At 43.6% G+C, this 24005-nt stretch overlaps 2 protein-coding genes and 1 pseudogene across 8 annotated transcripts in view; 2 read left to right on the forward strand and 1 right to left on the reverse strand.

The window, feature by feature from the left end:
- NCMAP (non-compact myelin associated protein) overlaps positions 1-3623 on the forward strand; it is a 49646-nt gene extending 46023 nt beyond the window's left edge. For 6 of the 7 annotated variants that reach the window (XM_060016340.1, XM_060016348.1, XM_060016330.1 and 3 more), the window contains one exon: positions 291-1563. In XM_060016340.1, the coding sequence (XP_059872323.1) occupies positions 291-432 (142 nt within the window). In that variant the 3' untranslated portion in view covers positions 433-1563. Of the gene's footprint in view, positions 1-290; positions 1564-1774 lie in introns of those variants that run through there. The other variant, XR_009520120.1, reaches the window with a different exon arrangement.
- Positions 3624-4487: 864 nt separating this feature from the next.
- LOC132433432 (zinc transporter SLC39A7 pseudogene) lies at positions 4488-16700 on the forward strand (annotated as a pseudogene).
- Positions 16701-16842: 142 nt separating this feature from the next.
- Positions 16843-17378, reverse strand: LOC132413016 (A-kinase anchor protein 7-like). Its single transcript, XM_069540459.1, has 2 exons — positions 17302-17378; positions 16843-17089 (listed from the first exon to the last, which is right to left on the reverse strand). The coding sequence occupies exons 1-2, from the start codon at positions 17376-17378 to the stop codon at positions 16843-16845; spliced, it is 324 nt and encodes a 107-aa protein (XP_069396560.1).
- Positions 17379-24005: the final 6627 nt, after the last annotated feature.

The raw sequence follows: 24005 nt of genomic DNA on the forward strand, positions 1-24005 counted from the left end.
AATAGCTTCATTTTGCCTTCAAAATAGCCACCTATCTGCTACTTTACTCATTCATTAATAGGAAAAAAAATAAAATTAAGTATCCAACCTAGGTTAAACAAAGAAACTGAAGGGTCAGACTACCTGATGTCTAAGATCCCTTCCAGTTGTAAGCTTCTGTGATTGGCAATTAAGCAACATGATTTAACGATGATCTATATTAATTTCATCACTGGAGCTGTAGTCACAGAGCTCGTTCCCCAAGGCATATGAGGGGGAAGGCTCAGCCATGCGTGTGTATCTCATTACAGGAAAATGAGGACAAGACGGGAGCTGGAGCCCAAGGTCCCCAAGCCAGCCTCCCCTTCTGCCGTGGGCCCAAACAGCAACAGCAGCCAACACCCTGCAACTGTGACCTTCAGCCCTGTTGACGTCCACGTGGAGACTCGGTGACCCCCCATCCTGGGTGCAGTCTCGGCCACTGTCCAAAGAGCCTTCAGTCAAGACCAAGAAGCACATTTCTCCTCTGGCAGCTTCACTATGAGTTTGTTCCGGTCAGGTCAACAGGGGCATCTCTTATGCAATCCCTGATGCTTCAGGCAACCCCCAACCCCATCCTGCCGGGCCCCACCCCAGGTACGTCCATATCCCTGCTGCCACCCTTCCAAAAAGCTGTGCTATTTTGGGAATCCACTGCTGTGGGTTTAGCTGTCTCCCCACAAACACAATAGCTAGACAGACAGACAGACAGGCAGATGGCCCAGGAGTCTTCTGGTCAGGAGTCAGGGGTCAGGGCATGCTCCTTAGAGGGTCTGCCCTGAGGTCATATCAGAGGAAGGGCCATATCCACAGCTTTGTAGAGCAAAATAGTCAATCCCATAATCAGGCACTAACTCACCAACAGCCCAGCTTGTTAATTTATAACTTGTTCCAGTGCTAAATGACTGCTAGCTAGCTCATGATCATCGATCAGCACATTTCTCCCTCTTTAAGAAAGGTTTTGGGGAAAACTGGATTCTTCTCCAAAGGTGTCTACTTCTTTAGTAAAGAGTCAAAGTCGAAGACATAGGATGACCTTGAGGAAGAACAGCATCTAGGATGAAAGCTTGCTGTAGTGTCCATGGGCCTGGAATAAGCCTGGTGTCTGGTCAGGGCCCCTCCCCACACACACCCCCACGGGGGCTGGATTAACCTTGACTCAGTCTCATTTCTTGGCTTCCCTCTATTTGGATTCTGAGCAATCCTCACTCTCCAGTTACCATCTTACCTCCAAGGTCCAGTATTTGGAGACTGATTAGATTACAGCTCTATTTATGTTACCTCTGCCCTTCCTGGTCACCTTGCAAAGATTCAGGATATATTCAAAGTACCACATTCACAAACCATTCCTCTGGACAGAACTCATCTCTTTGACACTTCAGCCTGGAGAACAACCTACTGAAAGAGGAAAGCATTTTGGAATTAAGAAGACCTGCCTTCCAAGCCCTATTTCCTGGTTTTGTGGCCTTGGGAAAGTGACTTGACCCCTCCGTATTCTGTTTCCTAACATGAAATGGGAATAACGTCTGCCTCACTGGGTGACTATGACAAGCCAGGGACTTAGTAAAACAGCTTAGGTAGCACCTGGCGCCCAGCAGATGCTTTATAAATGGGAGCCAGCATTATTATTATGAATTTCTTCCATCGTAAGACATACACTTGTTCCCATTTTAATGATTCTGAAATCAGAATATGTCTTAAAATGGATGGGTCCACTAATGAGGTTGCATTTTTTTTCTCTCTGTCTCTCAAAAAGCTGTTTTTTAGCCAGTTGTGCATTTTACAGTTGAAGGCATCTTGGAAACAAGGTAATAAATCTGTATTCTGTTACAGACAGTGACACACTCTGACATTTAACCTTAAACTCTAGGAGTCTCTCCTTCTGAGGGAAATCTCTTTTGAGGGAAAACTGAGGGTCAGGAGGTAAGAAGACGGACACAGGGTCACACAGTTCATGTCATCCCACTATAAAAATGCTCACTTGAATATATCTGGAGAAATACAGGCAAATTCTTTCTCCCCAGACATCTCTTCTCCCTCCTGTGTTTAAATACCCAGCAGACACTTTGCAAGGTGTTTTACATAAGTTATGTCATGGGATTTATTTTTCCCAATAACCCTGGGAGGTATTATTTTTCCCATTTGCCAATGAGAATTTCAAACTCAAGAAGAAAAAATACTTGCTCAAAGTCTCACAGCTTGTGAGACAGTAAGTCGCAAAGACAAGACTCAAACCGTGGCCTCTTTGACTCCAAAGCCCATCTTTTTGTTGTATCACACTCTTCCCTAACATCCCGGCTCACAGAACATGGATTCTTTTGTGAGCTGAGCAAGAGGAGGACAGGCTTACCCATGTGTCTGAGTGGAGGTCGGGGGTCAGCTTCCACACCAAAGGTGGGGCAAAGCCACTTTGGTAGCCTCCTCTGGGCTTCCATGATTGTAGACAAAGGGGCCGTTTCCAAATCCATCCAAGCTCTAAGGATTTCTGCTTCATTCCCCCACCACTTAGGCCCAAGGAGCAAGGCATGAGATGGCCTCGAACCAGGACAAAGCCATTTAAGGACTCAAGCCCACATAGATATGTTTCCCAGATGTATTCTGCTTTAAAAAAAAAAAAAAGATTAGGGCTTCCCTGGTGGCGCAGTGGTTGAGAGTCCACCTGCCGATGCAGAGGACATGGGTTCGTGCCCCGGTCCGGGAAGATCCCACAGGCCGCGGAGCGGCTGGGCCCGTGAGCCATGGCCGCTGAGCCTGCGCGTCCGGAGCCTGTGCTCCGCAACGGGAGAGGCCACAACAGTGAGAGGCCCGCGTACCGCAAAAAAAAAAAAAAAAAAAAAAAAAAATTGTTTGGAGTGTTCTAGCCCTAAAGCCAAACTCTTCTGTCCACAGTGGAATCTTCCTGGAAGAAAGAAGAACATATCCCTCTAGTATAAATGAAAGCTTGGAAATGGAAGGGGGAGGTAGAGAGGTGAGGGGGAGGCAAAGAAAAGCGTTGTGTTTTGTTTTTAACTGATGACGATTACCTCAGTAAACATCCTTTAAGGGCTCCTGTATGCCAGTTGAGGTGCTACTAAATACAGTAAGCATGGTCCCTGCTCTCAGGGAGTCTGCGGCTGGCCTCCTGAGACAGGGGTCGTGCAGCACAGTTGAATTTCTTTTCTGACAGGTGCCTTTCCTAACAGAGCAGATGCTGCCTTATTTGGCCACTGAATCAATAAATGATATTAAACGCTTAAAGAAAAATGTCTAAAAATAAAAAAGTTTAAATCAAACACTTGTTGAGTTGATTTCAATTCAGTTTAGAGATAACAAATACATTTTTTAGAAACTTCCTTCCCCTGACAATGTAGACAGTGCCCTGAGGGAAAGCCGGAGCTGTTTCAAACATTGCGTTCTCACTTCTATAGGATGGTGGGAAAGATGGGCTGCTCTGTGAGGTAGAAAATGTGTTAACTTGATGAAATATTATGCAGAGAATCCCATTTCACAACAGGCTGAGAAGCCAAGGTTTGGGGACCCCGGGGAGTGGAGGAGACATTAGAATGGAGCCCAAACCACCAATAATGATGTTTACCATTAACTAAGCTCCTGCTGTGAGCCAGGCATAGGATGGGTCCTTCCTACCCACCAGCTCCTTTAACCATTACAGCTCCCCTGCATAGAGCCATCATTAGTTCTGTTTTTTGGATGAGGAAACAGGTGCAGGGAGGTAGCTTGTCTGTAGGTGATGTCATGGACATGTGTCCTTCTTTTGGTGATGTCGAGTTCATTTGACTGGTCTAATTATTAAATATACATAAGACAGGGCTTCCCTGGTGGCGCAGTGGTTGAGAGTCCACCTGCCGATGCAGGGGACACGGGTTCGTGCCCCGGTCTGGGAAGAACCCACATGCCATGGAGCGGCTGGGCCCATGAGCCACGGCCGCTAAGCCTGCACGTCCGGAGCCTGTGCTCCACAACGGGAGAGGCCACAACAGTGAGAGGCCCGCGTACCGCAAAAAAAAAAAAAAAAAATATATATATATATATATATATATATATATATATATATATATATACACATAAGACAGATTAACAGGAGAAAAAAAATAAATTTATATGCATGGAGGTCTCATAGAAATGGGACCCCTGAAGTGACCAAAGCAGGCTGTTTATGCAATATCATTTTTAGACAAAGAAGCAATTATTTGTGAAGATTCAATGGAACAAAGGGGCTCGTGCTTGGTGTAGCAGATGAATGAAGAAGTAACAATGTTTCTTTATACAGATTTCTTAGCCTTGAATTCCCTAACTCTGGTGATAAGGATGCTTTTTATCCTCCTGGTATAAGGAGGATACCTTCCCATGGGAGATTTATTTCCCACTATCAGGGAGAAACAGGGGGGTCAGAGAGGTTTTCTTTAATATCATTTTTTTTTGTACTAGCTGTTTCTCAAGTAACTTTAATTCAAAATAATCAATATGCCATCATGGCGTATCTTGGGCAGGCTACTCTGAGCCCCAGCAGTGACCATTCCTGTGTTTGGGAAGTCCTCTACTTTAAGAGACAAGACCACCTCCTGCTATAAAAACTGGAAAGGCCAGACACTCATTTTCTCGGAGTCTCTTGCAGCTAGGGGGAGGTCACATGACCTAGGCTTTGCCAATCAGACACCTGTGCTGCAGACTTTGAATCCAGAAGTTGGCAACCTCGAGGGATAGGAACTGCAGGATCTGCTCTGGTGGCAGGTGTGTTGGCACCCTCCACTTCAAGAGGCAGCCACATCAGGGATTCTAGCAGCAGTGGCAGGGGCATTCCTGAGTCCAGACCCAGTGCCCATTGGCGTTGACTATGTGAGCTGTGCCCGACAACATCAGCCATGGTATCTGTACCAAACTAGTTCTGTAGTAGGATTTTAAGCATCACACCGGGCATCATATCTCTGAGCCTGGTTCTAGCCTTCCAGGAATTCTAGCAACTACCTGATTCCCTTTTCTGTTGAAATCAAGGGTCACTTCCTGTTGCTTGTAGCTAAGTACTATATGGCTGTGGGGGACTTGCTCGTGGCCACCCACATGGGAAGTGGCCGGCACTAGAACCCAGGTCCCCAAAGCTCTTGCTCTTTCCATGCACATGCTTCCAGGCAAGTGATCACAGGATCCCAAAGTGCTGTGAAATCATAGAGGAAGTAAAGTCGCCACCAATTACTCTTATCCCAGAGACTTTGTGACTTTGTGAATGTTAATGAGGGAGTATTTAAAAAGAACCTGGAAGAATGGGTAGGATTTTTTTTTTTTTTTTTTTTTTTTTTTGCGGTACGCGGGCCTCTCACTGTTGTGGCCTCTCCTGTTGCAGAGCACAGGCTCCGGACGCGCAGGCTCAGCAGCCATGGCTCACGGGCCCAGCCGCTCCGCGGCATGTGGGATCCTCCCGGACTGGGGCATGAACCGGCGTCCCCTGCATCGGCAGGCAGACTCTCAACCACTGTGCCACTAAGGAAGCCCTCCCCATCTTTTATTAACCACCTGCTCCCCATCTTTTACTAACACTAGGATATGTTCAGAATCTTCCATTTCACTCATTCTGATGTGTGTGCAGTGGGTGCTCATTATGGTTTTAATTTGTATTCCCTGATGATTAATGGAACTGATCGCTTTTTCATATGTTCATTGGCCATTTCAATTTCATTAGGGTTCATCTTCTATGAAGTTATCTTTCCATTTGTCTGTCCAGTTTTTGTATTTGCTTCTTTCCTTTTTCATTACTGACTGGTCAGAGTTTTATATGTATTCTGGATATAAGTCCTCTGTCAGCTTGCAGCTTGCCTTTTTAAAAACTAACAGCTTTGGGCTTCCCTGGTGGCGCAGTGGTTGAGAGTCCACCTGCCGATGCAGGGCACGTGGGTTCGATCCCTGGTCCGGGAAGACCCCACATGCCACGGAGCAACGAAGCCAGTGTGCCACAACTACTGAGCCTGTGCTCTATAGCCTGCGAGCCACAACTGCTGAGCCCGTGCACCTAGAGCCCATGGTCCGTAACAAGAGAAGCCACTGCAGTGAGAAGCTTGTGCATCGCAACGAAGAGTAGCCCCCACTCGCCACAACTAGAGAAAGCCCACGTACAGCAACAAAGACCCAACACAGCCATCTAAATAAATAAATAAATAAAGGGCAATGGGGAGCCACAGAAGGTGCTGGAGTGTGGAAGTGACCAGATCAGATCTGTGCTTTAAGGAGATGAATCTTGCTATAATGTGCAGAATGGATTGGTGTGGGAGAGACTGGAGGCTGGGAGAACAGTTTCAAGTCTATTGCAAAAAGTAACAGGAGCATCTGTGTGTCTGTTAATTTTTAAATGCCTTTTGTAAATAGCCCTCTAATTGTGAAGTTTTGTTCTTTTCCTTTTTTTAAGTAGCTATTTGTGGGTGTGCAGTAACCCAACAAAAATGTCTCCAGGAATCCTCTCCGGCCCACTGGATGGGAACACACAGGGGGGCATTGTATCAGCTCTGTAGCCCTTTGTCCCAGGACACCCATTCCCCATACAGAAAATTTCCTGGCAAAGAGGCGAACTACTGTGGTTCAGCAGATACTACTGTCCTGGACTCTTGACTGTCTGCCCACGTTTGGGAGAAGCAGGTAAAAACAAGAATGACCTTCAGGTCTCTAGTGACATGAAACCCTCTACCTGATCACAGCCCAGATAGTAGCAGAGAGGGTCCCTTCCTGCCTCAACTCAATCGCTTGAATGAATGTTACCTGGGCCCCCAGATGTCCTTAAAGATGCTGCAGTGCCTTAATTGATCTCAGAGAAATACAACAACCAATTTAGGCATTCTTTCTAGCTTTCCAGTTCTTGTCTTAGGAGGCATATGGAGTAAACAAGATACAAAACTTTTATGTCTCAGTATTCACAACCTTGACTGGAAGAATCTGTGAATTGGGCAGTTTGCTCTGCATAATAAAGGAGGGGAGAAGAGGGTGGTGTTTGTTTTGTTTTGTTCTGTGTGTTTGCTTCTCCTCCCTGCCTGGCCCCTCCACCATTCTCTCCAAGTTCACGGCGCCGTCATCTCTGACCAAGTGAGCCCCTTCTTATTTTACGTTTTCCACTTCACCCTGAATCGCCACTCCTACTTTTCATCTCCACCATAGACAGTCCCTTTCATTTATTTAATTTATCTCATTAAAAATAACAAGCAAAAACTTTCCATTGACCACTCGGGCCCCTTCAGGCACTGGGCCACCTCTCTGCTTTCCCTGATAGCAAAATTCTTCAAAAGTGCTGTCTGCGGCGTACTCTTAGGAAGAGTCTTGGGAACAACGAGGGTGGGGACAGAATGGAAGGGAGGAGCGACCAGAGAAGTGGACAGAGGGCATGAGTGGAATAAAGCTGACCCCACACAGGTATAGAGCTGAAGGTCAAGTGGAGTCACTGTCTCTGTCCCTCTGGTAAGCTTGGTGGCCTGAGGCCCAGGGACCCGCACTGGGTGGCTGTGGGACTGCTCACCTGGGTGGCCTTGGGGCTTCTGGTGACCAGACATGAGGGTCATGGAGGCCTGCATGAGAACTTCTGTGGTCACAGCCGCAGGCACCCAGGTGTGGATTTCTACCAAGGACAGTCTCGCCTGTGCCCGTGGCCACACTCACAAGAGCATCTGGCGTGGGCACACTCCCGGTCACGAGCATGGAGGATTTGCCCCATGGCCATAGCCATGGCCACTGCCATGACAGCCTCTCCCACAGAGGACATGGACGTGACCATGAGCACAGCCTATGCACTGGGGCCACAGTGCCGATCTCTGCAGCTCCATTTTTCTTCCACTTCCTTATCCCTGAGGAGTCCAGGTCCCCTGACACTGCTTTCCACTCCAGATTTTACTCAGTTTTGCTTGGGGTGGGCTCCTGGGAGATGTCTTCCTCAACCTCATGCCCCCTGCCCTGGAACCTCATTCTTACCACTGTCTGGAGCACAATGGGAGGGCCCTGTCCTGTCTGCGAGATGGTGGGTCCTCGGTGGAACTATCGCCTCTCTTTGTGAGTCGAGGTGGGAGGATAAGCACATGCTCTGGGTCACACATGGAAGTCACTGATGTGGAAGACAGGAGCATCCTCTGAAGGAGAAGCAGAGCTCAGAGGAAGAAGAAAAGGAAGTGGGGGGGGAGGGGTCTCAGAGGAGGAGAGGAGGGAGCACGGGGCGCAAAGATGGGCCCAGGAGACCTCAGAATGCTGAAGGGGAAAAATCAGGTTCAGACCTGCATGATTGGGGTAGCTGAATCTGGCTGCCGACTGGCACCAACCTCACGGGTGGTCTGGCCATGGTGCTTCATTTCGGGGGGTCGGGGGCTGGAGATCCTGACCACAGTGACTGTCCCACTGCAAGAAGTGCCCCAAGAAGTCGGGGACTATGCCTTGTTGGTCCAGTCTGGCAATAGGGGCGCTGGTGTGTGCAGCCTTACGCTCCTAACTCAAAGAGGGGCGTGGGCAGTGAAGTGCAGGCGGGGCGGGTCCTGGCTGGGCTCTGCCGCTCACTGCTTTATCTACAGAGCAACTACGTCCCATGTCCGCGTGGCCTGAGCTGTTGAGGGAGGTGTCACCACTGCAGTCCCTTCCTGGAGATGCTGGGGCAGGTTGTCATATGGTGATGATGGTCCACTCGAGTGACAGGTGGGATAAACTGCCCCCACCCCTGCCCCAAACTTCTAGCCTCTAACTCCTCCAGGTCAGGGGTCTGTGGAGGTTGGACGCCCTGGCCAGGGAGCTCTGCTAAGGGAAAGAGCTGTATCTGAGGGAAGCGGAGGCTTTGGCACGAGGACCATCAGGGTTTGGCAGTCTCACAGGGGCTGTAGAGGCGAAATTGAGAGGCCAGAGGGACGGTGTCATCAGGCACGGGCTGGCCACGTTGTTGGGGTTGGAGGGCTGCCTGGGGCCACGAAGAAGGCTGGAAGAGAGAGAGCGGACGGCAGCCCACCCCGTGTCCCCACCCCACCTGTTCTCGGAGGACCAAGCTGCCACACACAGGCTTCTCCAAGGTCTGCCTCCCTTCTCCCACCTGCTGGTGGAAGCTCCAGCGAAGACCAGAGCCCTGGACAGAGGGGGAAGCAGGAGGAGGTGAGGATAAACATCAGTTAAACTTCAATCACGTAACTGGATCCAGGAGTGACAGGGAGGAGGGGGATTAGCTGCTAATCTCATGGCCTGATTTGTGTGTGTGTGTCTCTATTCTTTTTATATTACTGGGGTTTTGGGGGGTGTTTTTTTTTTGTTGTTTTGCGGTACACGGGCCTCTCACTGTCGTGGCCTCTCCTGTTGCGGAGCACAGGCTCCGGACATGCAGGCTCAGCGGCCATGGCTCACGGGCCCCGCCACTCCGCGGCATGCGAGATCTTCCCGGACCGGGGCATGAACCCGTGTCCCCTGCGTCGGCAGGCGGACTCCCAACCACTGCGCCACCAGGGAAGCCCTATATTACTGTTTGAATGGAGAGTCCTTGTATCTTCAGCCCCACCAAAAAAAAAAAAAAAAAAAAAAAAAAGTGCTGTCTCTGCTTGCCTTACCCACTTCTTTTCCTGGTCTCTCTAAAGCTCTCTCTAGTAGTGAGGCTTTCAACCCCATCATTGCATTAAATTATCTTTGCCCAAACTATTCAGTCCTCCTCGCTCATTTTATCAGCTTAGCAGCAGAGTCGGGCACAGCCTATTGCTCCTTCCTTCTGGAAATGGTTCCCCGCTTGGCCTCCAGAACCCCACGCTCTCTTGGTTCTCTTCCAACCTCAGCGGCCATTCCTTTTCGGCCTCTTTGCTGGCTCCGCAGCACCTTCCCTCCTGCTAAATAATGGAGTGTCTCGGGGCTTGGTCTCAGGCTCTCTTGCTGTTATGGTCTCTACGTGACTTCATCTAACCCCATGATTTAAATACCTTCTATCTACTGCAACTCCCAAAAGTGTATCCTCAGACCTTTCCCCTGAATTCTACTCTAGATAAATGGCCAACAGACTCCTCAATACCTCCACTTGGATGTCTAACGGGCGTCCCAAACATAAACCAAACCAAACTCCTGTTTTTTCCACCTAAACTTACTCTTCCCCAGTCTTTCCCTCCCAGTGAACCCTCAGCAACATCTCAGGTTCCTCCTGTTCCCTCACACCCATTTATTAATAAATTGTCTGCTCTTTTTAAAACTCTCTCTGTTCTCCCAGTTTGCAACTTGTCTTTTTACTTTTGGTGGTATCTTTTTTTTTTGCGGTACACGGGCCTCTCACTGTTGTGGCCTCTCCCGTTGCGGAGCACAGGCTCCGGACGCGCAGACTCAGCGGCCATGGCTCACGGGCCAAGCCGCTCTGTGGCACGTGGGATCTTCCCGGACCGGGACACGAACCCATGTCCCCTGCATTGGCAGGCGGACTCTCAACCACTGGGCCACCAGGGAAGCCCTGGTGGTATCTTTTGAGGAACAAATGTAATTTGTTTCTTTTATGGTTAACACTTCTGAAAATACCTTGCTTGAAATATTTCCCATCCCTAGTTCTTGAAGATACTCTCTGGCAGCTTTTCTTTTTTCTCTAAAGATTTGCCTTTCACATCTCTCCTACCACCCTATTCTAAATTACCAGCACCGTGTCCTGGATCACTGTAATCCCTCCTCACTGCTCTCCCAGCCTCTAGTCTTGCCTCTGCACAATAACCATGGTGATCCTGTAAAAATAAGCCAGATGTTTTCACTCCTCTGCTAAAAAGCATCTAATGGATTCTCATTTTGTTCCAAGCAAAACCCTCAGCACTTACCACAGCCTGCAAGGTCCTGTGTGACCTCGCCCACCACATCTCTCACTTCCTGTAACTCCCTCTCTCACTCTACTCGGGCCATGCACTGGCCTCCTTAATGTCCTAAAACATGCCAAACGTTCTCCCACCTCAGGACCTTTGCACATACTGTTCTCTTTGCCCGGCGTTCTCTTCCCTCACATAACCAGTCTTGTTCCTCTTAAAACAGGCTTCTGCCCCAAGGTCTCCTTATCAGAGAGGACTTCCACAGCCGCCCTGTATAAAATAGCACATCTCCTCCACCCACAATCTCCATCCTGTGTTCCTCATTTATTTTTCCTTGTCATCTCTCTTCTTCTAGTAGAATATAAGTTCCATAAAAAACACAATTTTGCTTAGTGTGCTGCTATATTCCCAACGTCAAGAGTGGTGCCTGACAGACAACCAGTATTAAAAAAAATACTATTGAATACATGATGGGGTGAATGAAAGTGTCTTGAAAAATATACAGTGTTCATTTAAGAATAAATGTTTTGAATGTACATAAATTTACATAAATATCGTGTAGATATTCTGCTTCTTACTTTCTCGCTAAACATATTTAAGATCGAACCGTACTGCTGAATGTAAATCCAGTTCGTTACTTCTGACCGCTGCCTAGTGTGCCATCAAATGCCACATTTTCTCATCCGCCTCCTTGACGGGGGACACACGGTTTACCTGCAGCTCCAGCTATATACACAGCATGAAATAAACTTTCTGCAACGTACACCTTATGAACCTGTGTGAAAGACCTTTTCGGTATTTTGGGGGTGGGGAGTGGAGAGAGTGGGATGGTATGTATACTCAGGAGTAGAATTGGTGAGTCACAGGACAAACATAGATATGCTTAATTCAACTAAGTACAGCCAAAAGTCCTGCCAGGGAGAAAGCACACATAATATATGCCTACCCCCATGAACAATTTGTGGAAAATCCTGTTTCCTCCATATCCTTCCTGGCCCTTTGAAGTACCTTGCGTTTCTAATGTTTGGCATTATTACAGATATAAAATATTATCTAATTGTTCTTTTCATTTGCATTTCTCTGATTACCAGGTAAGAGCACATAGAGTTTAGTTCTGATGTTTGCAACCTTTGGGTTCTTTTGTTGTTGTTGTTTGTTTTTTTGTTTTTCTTGAGGGGGGAGAGGGAGGGAAGGGGAGAAATCACTATTTAGACACTAATAAAATTTATTAATTCATTTATTCTCCTTTATTCCCCATATCTCATTGCTTTCTCCTGGATTCAGTTCTCTTCTTGCTTTATGCTTACTTCAGGAGGGATTTCAGAGAAGGTCTTTACATGGCAACATTTCTGAGACCTTGAATAAATATTTATTTTCCTCGAGTATTTAAATGACAGTATAGGACTTCCCTGGTGGCACAGTGGTTAAGAATCCACCTGCCAATACAGGGGACACGGGTTCGAGCCCTGGTCCGGGAAGATCTCACATGCCGCGGAACAACTAAGCCCATGTGCCACAATTACTGAGCCTGCACTCTAGAGCCCGCGAGCCACAACAGCTGAGCCCACGTGCCACAACTACTGAAGCCCGCGCGCCTAGAGCCTCTGCTCCACAACGAGAGAAGCCACCACAATGAGAAGCCCGCACACTGCAATGAAGAGTAGCCCCGCTCACCACAACTAGAGGAAGCCTGTGTGCAGCAACAAAGACCCCACACAGCCAAAAATAAATAAACAAAATAAATAAATTTATTTTAAAAATAAATAAATAAATGACAGTATAACCAGAGATAAAATTCTAGTGTCAAAGTTCTTTGCCTTCAGCACTTTGAAAATATGAGTCCATTGTCTTTTGCATCCCAGCTATTGAGTTCAACGATCTAACCATATTGCCAGGAGTTTTTCTCCCCCACATTGTGTCGTATTTGTAAAATACCAAATAAAATATGTAACATTTTAAAAAATGGCTCTGAACCACTCTAACTCAACTCGAGTTGCAGCATTACCAGTGCTGTTTAATAATCTACCTCTGTGTTCTTTCCCTATCATATTCTCTATTCTCACCCACCCCGCACCAGGGAACCATTTTCCTGAATGTTCCTCATTTTAAAAATAAATTTGTCATAAATGTGTGCTTCCCTAAAATAATACATTGTTTAGTTTTGCTAGTTTTTTTTCAGCTTTTCATAAATGAGCTTATAGTGTGCATAGTCTTCTGCAACTTCTTTTTTTTTTCAGTCAACTTTATATTTCTGTTTCATCTATTTTGTTGCATGTAGCTGTACATAATTCTGTTTCTTTCTGCATGATATTCCACTTTGGAAACATGTTACAATCTACCCATTATCCTGATGACAGACATTTAGGTTTACCTCCAAGTTTTTGCCAGTAGAAAGGATATTGCTATGAATATTTTATACATATCTCTTGGTACATGCATACAATTGTTTGGAGTAGAAATGCTGGGTCATAAGGCTTGCACATCTTTAATTTTATTCAATAATGCCAACTTATTTTCTAAAGTGTTTGTAAAATTTCCTCTTCCACCAGCAGTACATGAGAGTTCTGTTTAATCCACATCTTCAACACTTTGTATCACTAGACTTCATAATTTTGAGTAGTCTAGTAGATGTAAACTGGTACCTTGTGATCTTAATTTGCATTTCCTAGATTTCTAGAGAGGTTGAGCATCTTGTCATATGTTGATAAGTTCTGTGAAATGCTGGCTCAAGTCTTTGCCCATCTTTGCGTTGGGTTGTGTGTCTTTTTCTTGTTTATGGTAGTTTGTAACAGTATCTACTCTAGATGTTAATCTTTTCTCAGTTTCAATAATTTTGTTGCAAATATCTTCTCCCAGTTTGCCAGTTTACAACTTGTCTTTTGACTCCCTTCATGATATCTTTTTTTTTTTTTTAGGCCACACCATGTGGCATGTGGGATCTTAGTTCCCTGACCAAGGATCAGACCCGTGCCCCCTGTATGGGGAGTGCAGAGTCTTAACCACTGGACTGCCAGAGGAGTCCCATCTTTGTGGTATCTTTTGATGAACAAACACTTTTTACTTAATGTATTCAAATTTATTCCTATTTTTATCTTATAGTTAGCAGGTTTTTTGTATCTTGTTTAAGGAAATCTTTCCTATCCTTAGGCCTTAAAGATATGCTCTTGAAGCTTTTTTTTTTTTAAGTTTTGCCTTTCACATGAAAGTTTTTAATCATTAGGAATGAACTTTTATGTGTAGGGTGAAGTATGAATCCAATTTCATTTTTTCTATATGCATAACCAGTTGCCTCGGTGTCACTCATCCTTTCTCTAATATCTACAAAGCTGCCTCTGTCTTATGTCAAATTTTCATATACATGTGGGGCTTTTTCTATGCTATTGTTTTCTTTGGTGAGTTTGTCAATATGTTTGCTTTTATGTTGTTGGTTTTTTTGTTGTTTTTTCTAAATTTCTTTTATTGAAGTATAGTTGATTTACAACGTGTTAATTTCTGCTGTACAGAAAAGTGATTCAGTTATACATATATATACATTCTTTTTTACATTCTTTTCCATTATGGATTATTACAGTATATTGAATATAGTTCCCTGTGCTATACAGTAGGACCTCGTTGTTTATCCATCCTGTATATAATAGTTTGCATTTGCTAATCCCAAACTCCCAATCCATCCCTCTCCCATGCCCCTTCCCCCTTGGCAACCACAAGTCTGTTCTACATGTCTGTGAGTCTGTTTCTGTTTCATAGATTAGTTCATTTGTGTCATATTTTAGTTTCCACATATAAGTGATATCATATGGTATTTGTCTTTCTCTTTCTGACTTACTTCACTTAAGATACTGCATTTTCTTAACTAATACAGGAGGTCAAGTCCTCCCACCTTAAACTGCTCTTTAGCAGTGGTTATTTTTGGACATTTGTCTTCATAAAAATAACGGAATCAGCTTGCAATTTCCTCAAAACTTCTGTTTGGATTTTTATTGGGTAATGGACAATAAAAATAAATCTGTTTGGAGAAAACTGACATCTTTACAATGGTATAATTCCACTTACACCCCTACTGTCCTTTGTGTCGTTGCCACATATTTTATGTCTACATGTGTTAAAAAAAAATCCCAACTTACACTGTTATTAGTTTTGCCTTGAAGTCAATTGACATTCAAGAAATTTAAGAAAAGAACAAAAAGTTGTATTTTTAAATATTCATCCACTTATTTACCATTCCCATTGTTCTTCTTTCTTTCCTCTCCTTTTTTTTTTTTTACAGGAAAAAAATACATTTATTAGGAGGCATGAAAATGCATAAACTCATTTATAAATAAATGTAGCATAATTTACCCAGTGAAAAAATAGCTAAAATCCATGAGTAAACTGGATTTTATCTTTGAAATGATTACATATTTGATCTCTAATAATTTCACCCTCCATCATGATCTCTTAGTAGCAGTAATTTTGCACTGACTATAGAAAAGCTGTTACCAGTGATTATCATATGGGAGGGAAATTTTTCAAGAATTTTCTTTAGAAATGAACCAGTGCAAACAAATTCAGATTGTGAGGGATACAGTAAGACCTGGGGCTTATCTTCTGAAAAGTAGAAAATAAAAATCCCAAACATTCATTAAGAAATGAAAAAGCAAATTACATTTTGATCATTGAAAAATAACACATATGGACATTATAAAACATTCTTAACCAGTGATTGCAATAATTACATTTAAAAATGTTCATTCAAGTACTGGTGATCAATAAACATTCAAAGTCTCATTAAAAGTAACACTAGGCATAGATACATGTGAACAATGCTTCTTCTGATTTAACAACAACAAAAATCATGTCAACAGGAGACAAGTTACCCTTAAAATACTGGTTTTTTTGGTCTGTAAATGATTTTCCACGGTCTGTATATTTTATTTGCTAAGAAGCAAGGAACATCTCACAATGGCTAATTAAGAAGTCCCTTCTATAAAATGAATTTCGATATTATAGAGATAAACATCCTAAAACACAAATTCAGCTTAAAAATAACAGTGCAGAATCAGTTTTCTTTGGTAAGAAATTGTTAATTCCTTACCAGTGTTGGTTTGCTGTTGTGCAGACTCTATCAGAACACTTCTTCGATATTTACCAAAGAGCTATTTAATGAGCTGAAAAGACTTCATAAACTCTGGTACCACAATAGCAATGTAGAGCTTAAGCCAAAATTGCGCTGAAATCAACATCATTTCCTTCATAACTGTTGTTAATGAAACTTCCTTCAAAAAGCTCCTTCCTAATTTTGGCCTGAGTCTCAGGCTTTAATAAAAGTTCCTTTATCTGTTTCACTTTGGACTGCAGACCCATCCTCTCTCGCACAAAGCTTCATTAATTAAGTCCTGGATTCCAAAAGCTTTCTGGCCTATGGGAAAAAAATTATATGATACATTTTATGTGCAAATGCCAATGAAAAACATTCAATATGGCACACCGACTTATCAAAAGAGGGTTAAAAAGAAACCTTTAAATGCTGCCCACATGTATAGAAAAGGTTGCATTTCACCAAAAATATATCATTTACATGAAACAAGATCACTGCATAGCAACAGCTCACATAGGACAAACATGAAACATTATGGACTAACTGTATGGATAAAAATTTCAACAGTGATCATTTTAATCGTAGCACTCGTTAGCTCTGTGTATGTTTTGGCCTCAGATAAAGTAGTCAAATGCCTTGCTAAGCAATATAAATGGCAGTATTCCATTTACAGCAAGGCCCCTTCCATGGCCTTTAATTTGAGTCCACGAGGCATAACACAAACTCCTCTCTCCCACAGCCCCGGCTGAGGGCAACTGAAACCAGTGCCATTCTTCCTTCATAAATTAATTTCCTCTGATAGTCCCAGCACTCCATTTTTCTTCTGTTGTGTTTCAGGAATGCAAACACATCAATCATGAAAGCGTTAGGCAATCTCCACAGATTGGACAAGAGACACACACTTAAACAGCACAATGCAGATTAGCCCATTGACTGGGCAGAAGGAGCAGGGATGCTTCTCACGGATGCGTCTCACGGCGGGGGCCTGCCTGCCTTCAGGTCTCATTTCCTGTTATTGCCACTGTCAGTGCCATTCTTATCAGCCTCTTCAGTTTTCACAGAGCTCCCATCCCCTGGCTTGTTTTTGTTCTGTGTTTCTTCCAGATACTGCTGGACAGCCTTGAGCACCTCATTCTCCACCAGCCTCTTACTGAGCCTTACCAGTTCAGCATCATCAGGCTCACCTCCATTCTTATCACCTGCTAGTGTTGGAGGGTCTCCTGCAGAGGCAGGGGTCAGCTGTGGCTCACTGCAGGGACAAGGACACTGGCAGCAGAAGTTCTGGGAAGCACTCCCTGGCCTGAGCCCTCCTGGAGTCCACCACCAGCTCCACCAAGGACCCTGTGGGTTCCAGTGCTGAGTCACCCCAGGCCAAACAACCAACAGGGAGGGAACTCAGCCCCCCTTCCTTCCTTTCTATAGATCTAAATTTCCAATTGTTATCACTCCTTTTCAACCTACTTAATTTCCTTTAGAATTTCTTGTGGTGAGTGTCTGCTGGTGAAAAATCGGTTCAGCTTTGATTTATCAGAAAACATCTTGATTTCACCCTCAGTTTTGAAAAATATTTTTACTAGATATAGAATTCTAGGTTGACTTTTCTTTTTTCTCGAGCCCTTTAAAGATGTAGTTCCAACATCTGCTAGCTTCCAATCCAGTAAGAAATCAGTTGTCATTCTTACCACTGCTCCCCTATTTGCAATGCAACTATTTTTGCTCCCCTATTTGCAATGCAACAATTTTCTCTTGCTGCTTTAAATATTTTCTCTTTATTTTTGATTTTCAACAATTTGATAATGATGTGCCTAGGTGTGGTTTTCTTTGACTTTATCCTCCTTAAGTTTTGTTGAGCTACCTGGATCTTTGGGTACTGTTTTTTAAACCAAATTTTTGGCTAGTATTTCTTCAAAAACTTATTTTTGCCCTATTATTTCTCTCCTTTCTTTGTGAGACCCCAATTCCTGAAATGTACCTGCCTAACAAAGCATGGTCAAAGTGATCTGTCAGTAATTTAACTGCCTGCTAGAATAAAACAACATTCTTCAGAGGAAGATAACAGAATACAGTTTCTATGACATATCATCCACAATGTCAAATACATAATAAAATTATTAGACATTCAACAAAACAGGAAACTGTGACCTGTAATAAAGAGAAAGATCAGTCAGTATAAAGATACCCACAAATGACCCAGACATTGGAGCTAGCAGACAAAGAATTTGAGATAAAATTGATAAATTTGTTAGAGTCTACAGGAGAAGATCTACATAGTGACTGAAGACATAGGAAATTTCAGGAGAGATTTGGAAACTATTAAAAAAAAAAAAAGAAAGAAAGAATGGAAATCCCCAAACGGAAAATACAGTATCCACAATCAAAAACGCTTTGGATGTGATCAACATTAGGTTGGATACAACCAAGGAAATGATCAGTGAACTTAGAAACAGATCAATGGATGGGAGTTCCATGGTGGTCTAGTGGTTAGAATTCCGGGCTTTCACAGCTGTGGCCTGGGTTCAATCCCTGGTCGGGGAACTGAAATCCTGCACGCTGTGTGGTGTGGCCAGAGGGAAAAAACAAAACAAAACAAAACAAAAAAAACAGATCAATGGACATCATCTCAACAGAGAGAATGAAATACTGAAAATCAGGAAAAAAAAGGAAAACAAATTAATGCCCAAAGGGCAATAAAACCATAATCTTTGTGGCTATCTTTTCCAGTAAAATTTTTTTTGTATTGCCATTGGACAAAGAGCATTTGCATTGCTCTCAGTCTTCTACAAATTAACATCTAGGCTTTCAGAGTTTTTACATGTTTTAATCAATAGTAAATAATAAATGAAATGAAAGTACACTCCTCTAAAGAACTGGATAATCACTGATAGGACCTGCTAGGCAATACCCCAGAATATTAAAAAGAAATGCAATAATTCCTTTTAGCCTATTTCCAAATTTTGAAGTTTTTCTTAACAAGAGTTAAGCGCTAAGGCTTAAAAAGAGAGATATGTAGCTTCTAATAACTTTCTCTTTCTTTTCTTCTCTCTCTCAAAGACTTCTAAAGTTTTGTATATACCAAGGACTATGCTAAACATTTTAGAAATATAAACTTATTTAATCATAGTAAAAGATAAATTGTCCCAAACTTGATCTAGGGAAAAATGCTTCTGTGGGATCTAATTCACAGCTTTCCTCTAGGAAAAATGAAAGCAAAATTTCTGATAAAATGTTTAAAACAAGTTTCTGATGAATTTTAATGGGATTAAGACTTATTCTGGAAACTAGCTACTCACCTACCCAACTGACTTCTATCTGAGAGTCTAAGCATCTTCTACCAAGAGTCTAGAAATCCTTTTTTCTTTATCTGATCAAACAATGATTGTCTATCCATTTTCTTTTTTCCATAATGGAGCAATTTTTTTTTTTAATCTTTTGGCCATATAGGATCTTATTCCTCAACCAGTGATGGAACTTCACCCCCTGCATTGGAACCACAGAGTCTTAACCACTGGGAAGTCCCTGGAGCAAATTTTTTTATTTGGCCCACTAAAAAGCCTTTTCCCTTGGAACATATGCTATTAACTAAATTATCTATAAAACCCAATTTTCTTTAGCAACCTTCATAACAACCCAAGAGATCTAAATAGGACTCAACCCTTCTTTCCCACCCAATTTTTGTGAATCAAAGCTTCAAACACTTCCCTTTCCCAGGAAGATGGCATCACAAGTCAGAAGTTTATGGCAGGCACAATACACATGTTTGGATTCACAAATGTCCATGGGGGGGGCAGGGGGGAAAGTGATCTGCCTTCAGTTCATGCCAGAGTAATCACAGAGGACCATCTATCAATGTGGTAGAATATTTCTAGAGGTTCAGATATCCTGGAGAAATAACCCTGAACTTCAAGGCAACGTTTGTAAGCAGATTAGGTTAGGGGGTCCCTGGAGAAAGAGAACCAGGAATGGCTTTCTCAACCTAAGAGAACCCATTTTGGCCTAAGCCATTTTGTGATCTAAGCCTGGCTGCAATGCTTGCCCTTGAACAGGTCTCAGTAATTAATGATCTTATATATAATAATATATCTTTGAGTTCTGCAGGAAGTAAGGTCCCCACCCACATGGAGGATGGGTGATGTTGATCCTCCTGACTTTAATCAACTAAAGCTTGGACTCTGTTAACCTTTGCCCCAATTCTATGCTGAGTTCTCCTCTGCTCAAGCCCCCTCATGAATATGAATATACCCTTAGCTTAAAACTTCCCCAGTTTTGAAGGTAACGGTTCTAACTTCATAACGTTGGTGTAAGGATTAAATAAATTCATGTAAAATACTTAGAACAGCTCTGACATATGCTAAAAACTCAATAAATGTGAGCTGTTACCACCATCATCGTTATTCTGGGTATTATTATCATTGTTACAAACTTGTCCTAGACGATCTTAAAAGATGTGCATAAGTGCTTGCGGAAAGAATAGCTTTCACCCTAACTTGGGTTTATATTCTGTCCGTAGTGTTAAAGAATTTCAGATGAACCCCGTAGACATTTGTTATATGGCATCTATACTATACAACTGATAACATTTTTTAACTATATGGATATTTTCTTTATGTGATCAAACATGCAAATATCTGGTTCACCTATTAAAAAGCAAACAAACAAACAAAAAACATCCCCAATTTTGCTGTTTCGGGAGCCACTGCTTTGGGCAAGATCCCCGGTGTTCTCCTTACTTGCTGCAAGTAATAATAAATCCCTCCTTCTCCCAATCTTTGGCTTGGTTGTGTCTATTGGCTTGACACCCACCAAGAGGCAAACCCAGTTTGGGGGTAATATTCCCAGAAACAAGACTGTCAAGTGGAGCTCAGACTTGAGACACCCGTTCTTAGAGAGCTGATAGTTGTAAGGTCGGATCTTAACAAACGGCACCGCGAAACAGAGGAAAGCTTCAAGTGAGCTTTATTAGGGTGCGCTCCCGGGCGAGGTTCACTGGTCCGAGAGAATGGGGCCAGAGAAGTCGCACCCGGGCGAGGGTTGGGCAAGACTTTATAGGGGAAGAAGGGAAAGGGGTGTGGTGAATCTGGGAGGGCGCAGGGTATTCCTTATTTGGTGGTCTTTTCGGGTATCCTGGGGGACCGTTAGTCCCGCCCCTCGAAAGGCGGGAAGGCTGGGCTGGGTTCAAAGTCCCCAGGTCAGTTCCTGGAACTGGGTGGTCCGGAATGTCTCCAGGGCAGTTTCTGGAACTGGGTGGTCCAGAGAATTTCGGTCTGATGCCATTTGTGATCTAATCCTGGCTACAATGCTTGCCCTTGAACAGGTCTCAGTAATTAATGATTTTAAGGGAACAAAAGAATGCAGAAACGTTACCTGCTATCAGGCAAGAGAAGTAACAATAGCAAAGATAACATATCAGTTGTGAAGACTCCCAGTTATCTTTCAGTGGTAAAGGTTAGCCTGAAGCACTCAACCACCAGATCAACCGGAAACTAAGGGACGATGATGTTGACCTTTACTGACCCTGGTGACTTCAATCAACTAAAGTTTGGACTCTGTCAACTGTCCAAGCCCCTTCATAAATATGCATGTACCCTCAGCTTAAAACTTCCCCAACTTTACTGTTCTGGGAGATGCTGCTTTAGGAAAGATCCCCAGTGTGTTCTCCTTACTTGCTGCAAGTAATAAATCCTTTCTTCTGATCTTTGGCTTTGTTGTGTCTTTTGGCTCTGTACTCACCAAGAGGTGGACACAGTTTTCCAGTCGCAACTGAAAGGGGGTATTTGGCAGTGGTCTGCAACTGTGAGGGGTCCATTATCTGGGTCAGAGGCCCCCAGTCTTCTCTGAGGTTTGAGACAGGGGGCTTTGATGGCTCCGCAGTCCCTCCAGAGCCACTCTGGAGAAATTATGTTTACTCCACAAGAAGAGAAAGCTGTGGGAGGGTGAGGGTTGGACTATATGTAGAAGGAGCCTCTGGAGGATATAGTAAGCACTGGCCTATCGTTGTGGAGCTCTGCAAAGATTTACCAGGGGAAAACTGGTAATGGGACGTAAACTATCCTGAGAGTCTAAAGCAGAGGATTCTGGCTTTAAGAATCAGCTCTCAGGATCTTCTTAGTGAAAAATCAAAACGGTGTTTCCCAAAGTAAGATTCCCTATCAGAATTTCCTGGGGATGTTTATTCAAAATGCAGATTCCTGCCTTCCACAGAGATCGCAACTCTGGGGGTGAGGCCCAGGAATCTACATTTTTTTAATCAGGCTGCCCAGATTCACCATCTTGAGGAGCTTGGGGTGAAGCAGGAAGAACAGTCCAGATGTGTCTCTTAAATGTTCAGGAAATAAAAATTAGGCCTCTAGGAAAGAACAACTCTAGGGTGTCAAACCACAGAGTGTCTGTGCAGTGAATTGTTTCGTATTCACTTAGTTGGCTTTATATAAGAAATAGAAACAAACCAGAGGTAGCCTTTTAAAATTTTTGTATTTTTTATTATAGGATTATTTAATATAACAAAAGACTTCCAATATAAAATGTCTAATCTACCTATTCTAGACTAACATTTCTATTAATTCACTTTACATTTATACATACTTCTTTGGCATGAGGTTGAAGCCCATAGCATCTCAACCTATACTGGGTGCCTGTGATGGTCCATGAGTTGCCTTGCAGGTATGGAAGCTCCTCAGCCTTTTTCCAGCTGCTGCCTGGACCTTAGGAGAGTGGAGGAATGACAGGCACTCCTACTGTGGGAGTAGGTGTCTAGATATGATGAGTGCACATGCTGGCTCTACCACCCCCACTCATCTGGTTGTAGGTTCGTTTAAGTTAGACAATCCTGATTTGTTGATGACACGGTGACCCTCCTTGGGATGTAAGCAGTGGGTCAAGTCATAATTCATACACTCTACACCTGGCCTGAATGTCTTTATCCATTGCCCATGGGTCACTGGACCACAGCCCCTCAGCCATTCCCCGAGGCCGAAAGGGAAGGTGTGTGATCCAAATTTATATTTGCTGACTTCCCTGTGTCTGTTTTCTAGCCAGCCCTACATTTACAAGACAATGTGATAAGGACCCTGCCCAGCTAGGGAATTTGGGTATGGGGGATAAAGAGAAAAAAGAAAGACCTCTTAGAATGACAGGAGTTGTGGCTCATTTTAAATGAAGTCAAGAATGATTTGCATCACTGGCCACTTATGGCCACCACTGCCAGAAGAGTTCTGAGCCCAAAGGTGAAGAAAGTTGAGCCAGGCCTCTCTGGCTTTCCCTTCCTCTCACCTGGGTGAGACTGGGAGGCATTCACTGAACAGACTGAGGAGGCTTGTTTGCTTACTCACTGACCAGTAGGATAAGGTCTGTCTACATTCCCTCCCTCAGTGTCAAGTCGTTTGTAATGTTGTGGTCTCAGCCCTCAGCGATAAACCAAACCCTGAACTTGAGTTCTGTTATATGCTGGCTGTGTGATTTTCGCCAACTAACTTCTCCTTCCTCAGTCTCACTTTACTCATCTTTAGAATGGAGATAATACCTCTGCATTAGCTTGTGAGGGCTGCTCCAACAAAGTAACACAGGCTGGTTGATTTAAACAACAGACATTTTTTTTCTTGAATTCTGGAGGCTAGAAGTCTGAGATCAAGGTGTTGGCAGGGTTGGTTTCTTCTGAAACCTCTCTTCTTGGCTTGTAGATGGCCACATGTTCTTCTTTCTATATGTCTGTGTCCTAATTTCCTCTTATAAGGGCACCAATGGTATTGGATTAAGGCCCACCTAATGACCTCATTTTAACTTAATTATCTCTTTAGAGACCCTATCTCCAAATACAATCACATTATGAGGTACCTGGGGTTAGGACTCTAACATTGAATTTTGGGAGGACAAAATTCAGCCCATAACAACCTACTAGGTATTATTGCGAGGACTGAGTTATCTAAGGCATTTAAAGCATTAACATGAAGCCTGACATAGTATGCCCCACAAAAGGGCAAGTGCTATTATTTTGAGGCCCTACATAAAAGAAAGATACTGTCATCGAAACACAAGAAAACATAGATGGGAAAGAGAATTCTCCTAATTATGGCTCCTATTTCCCATCTGACGGACACTTCTGTTGTCCTTCAAGCCCTTCTTTCAAAAATGTGCCGACACAATGTCTGAACGTAGTATCTGTGGAGGAGCTT

This window comes from Delphinus delphis, chromosome 1 (genome assembly GCF_949987515.2).
Source record: "Delphinus delphis chromosome 1, mDelDel1.2, whole genome shotgun sequence".
NCBI lineage: Eukaryota > Metazoa > Chordata > Mammalia > Artiodactyla > Delphinidae > Delphinus > Delphinus delphis.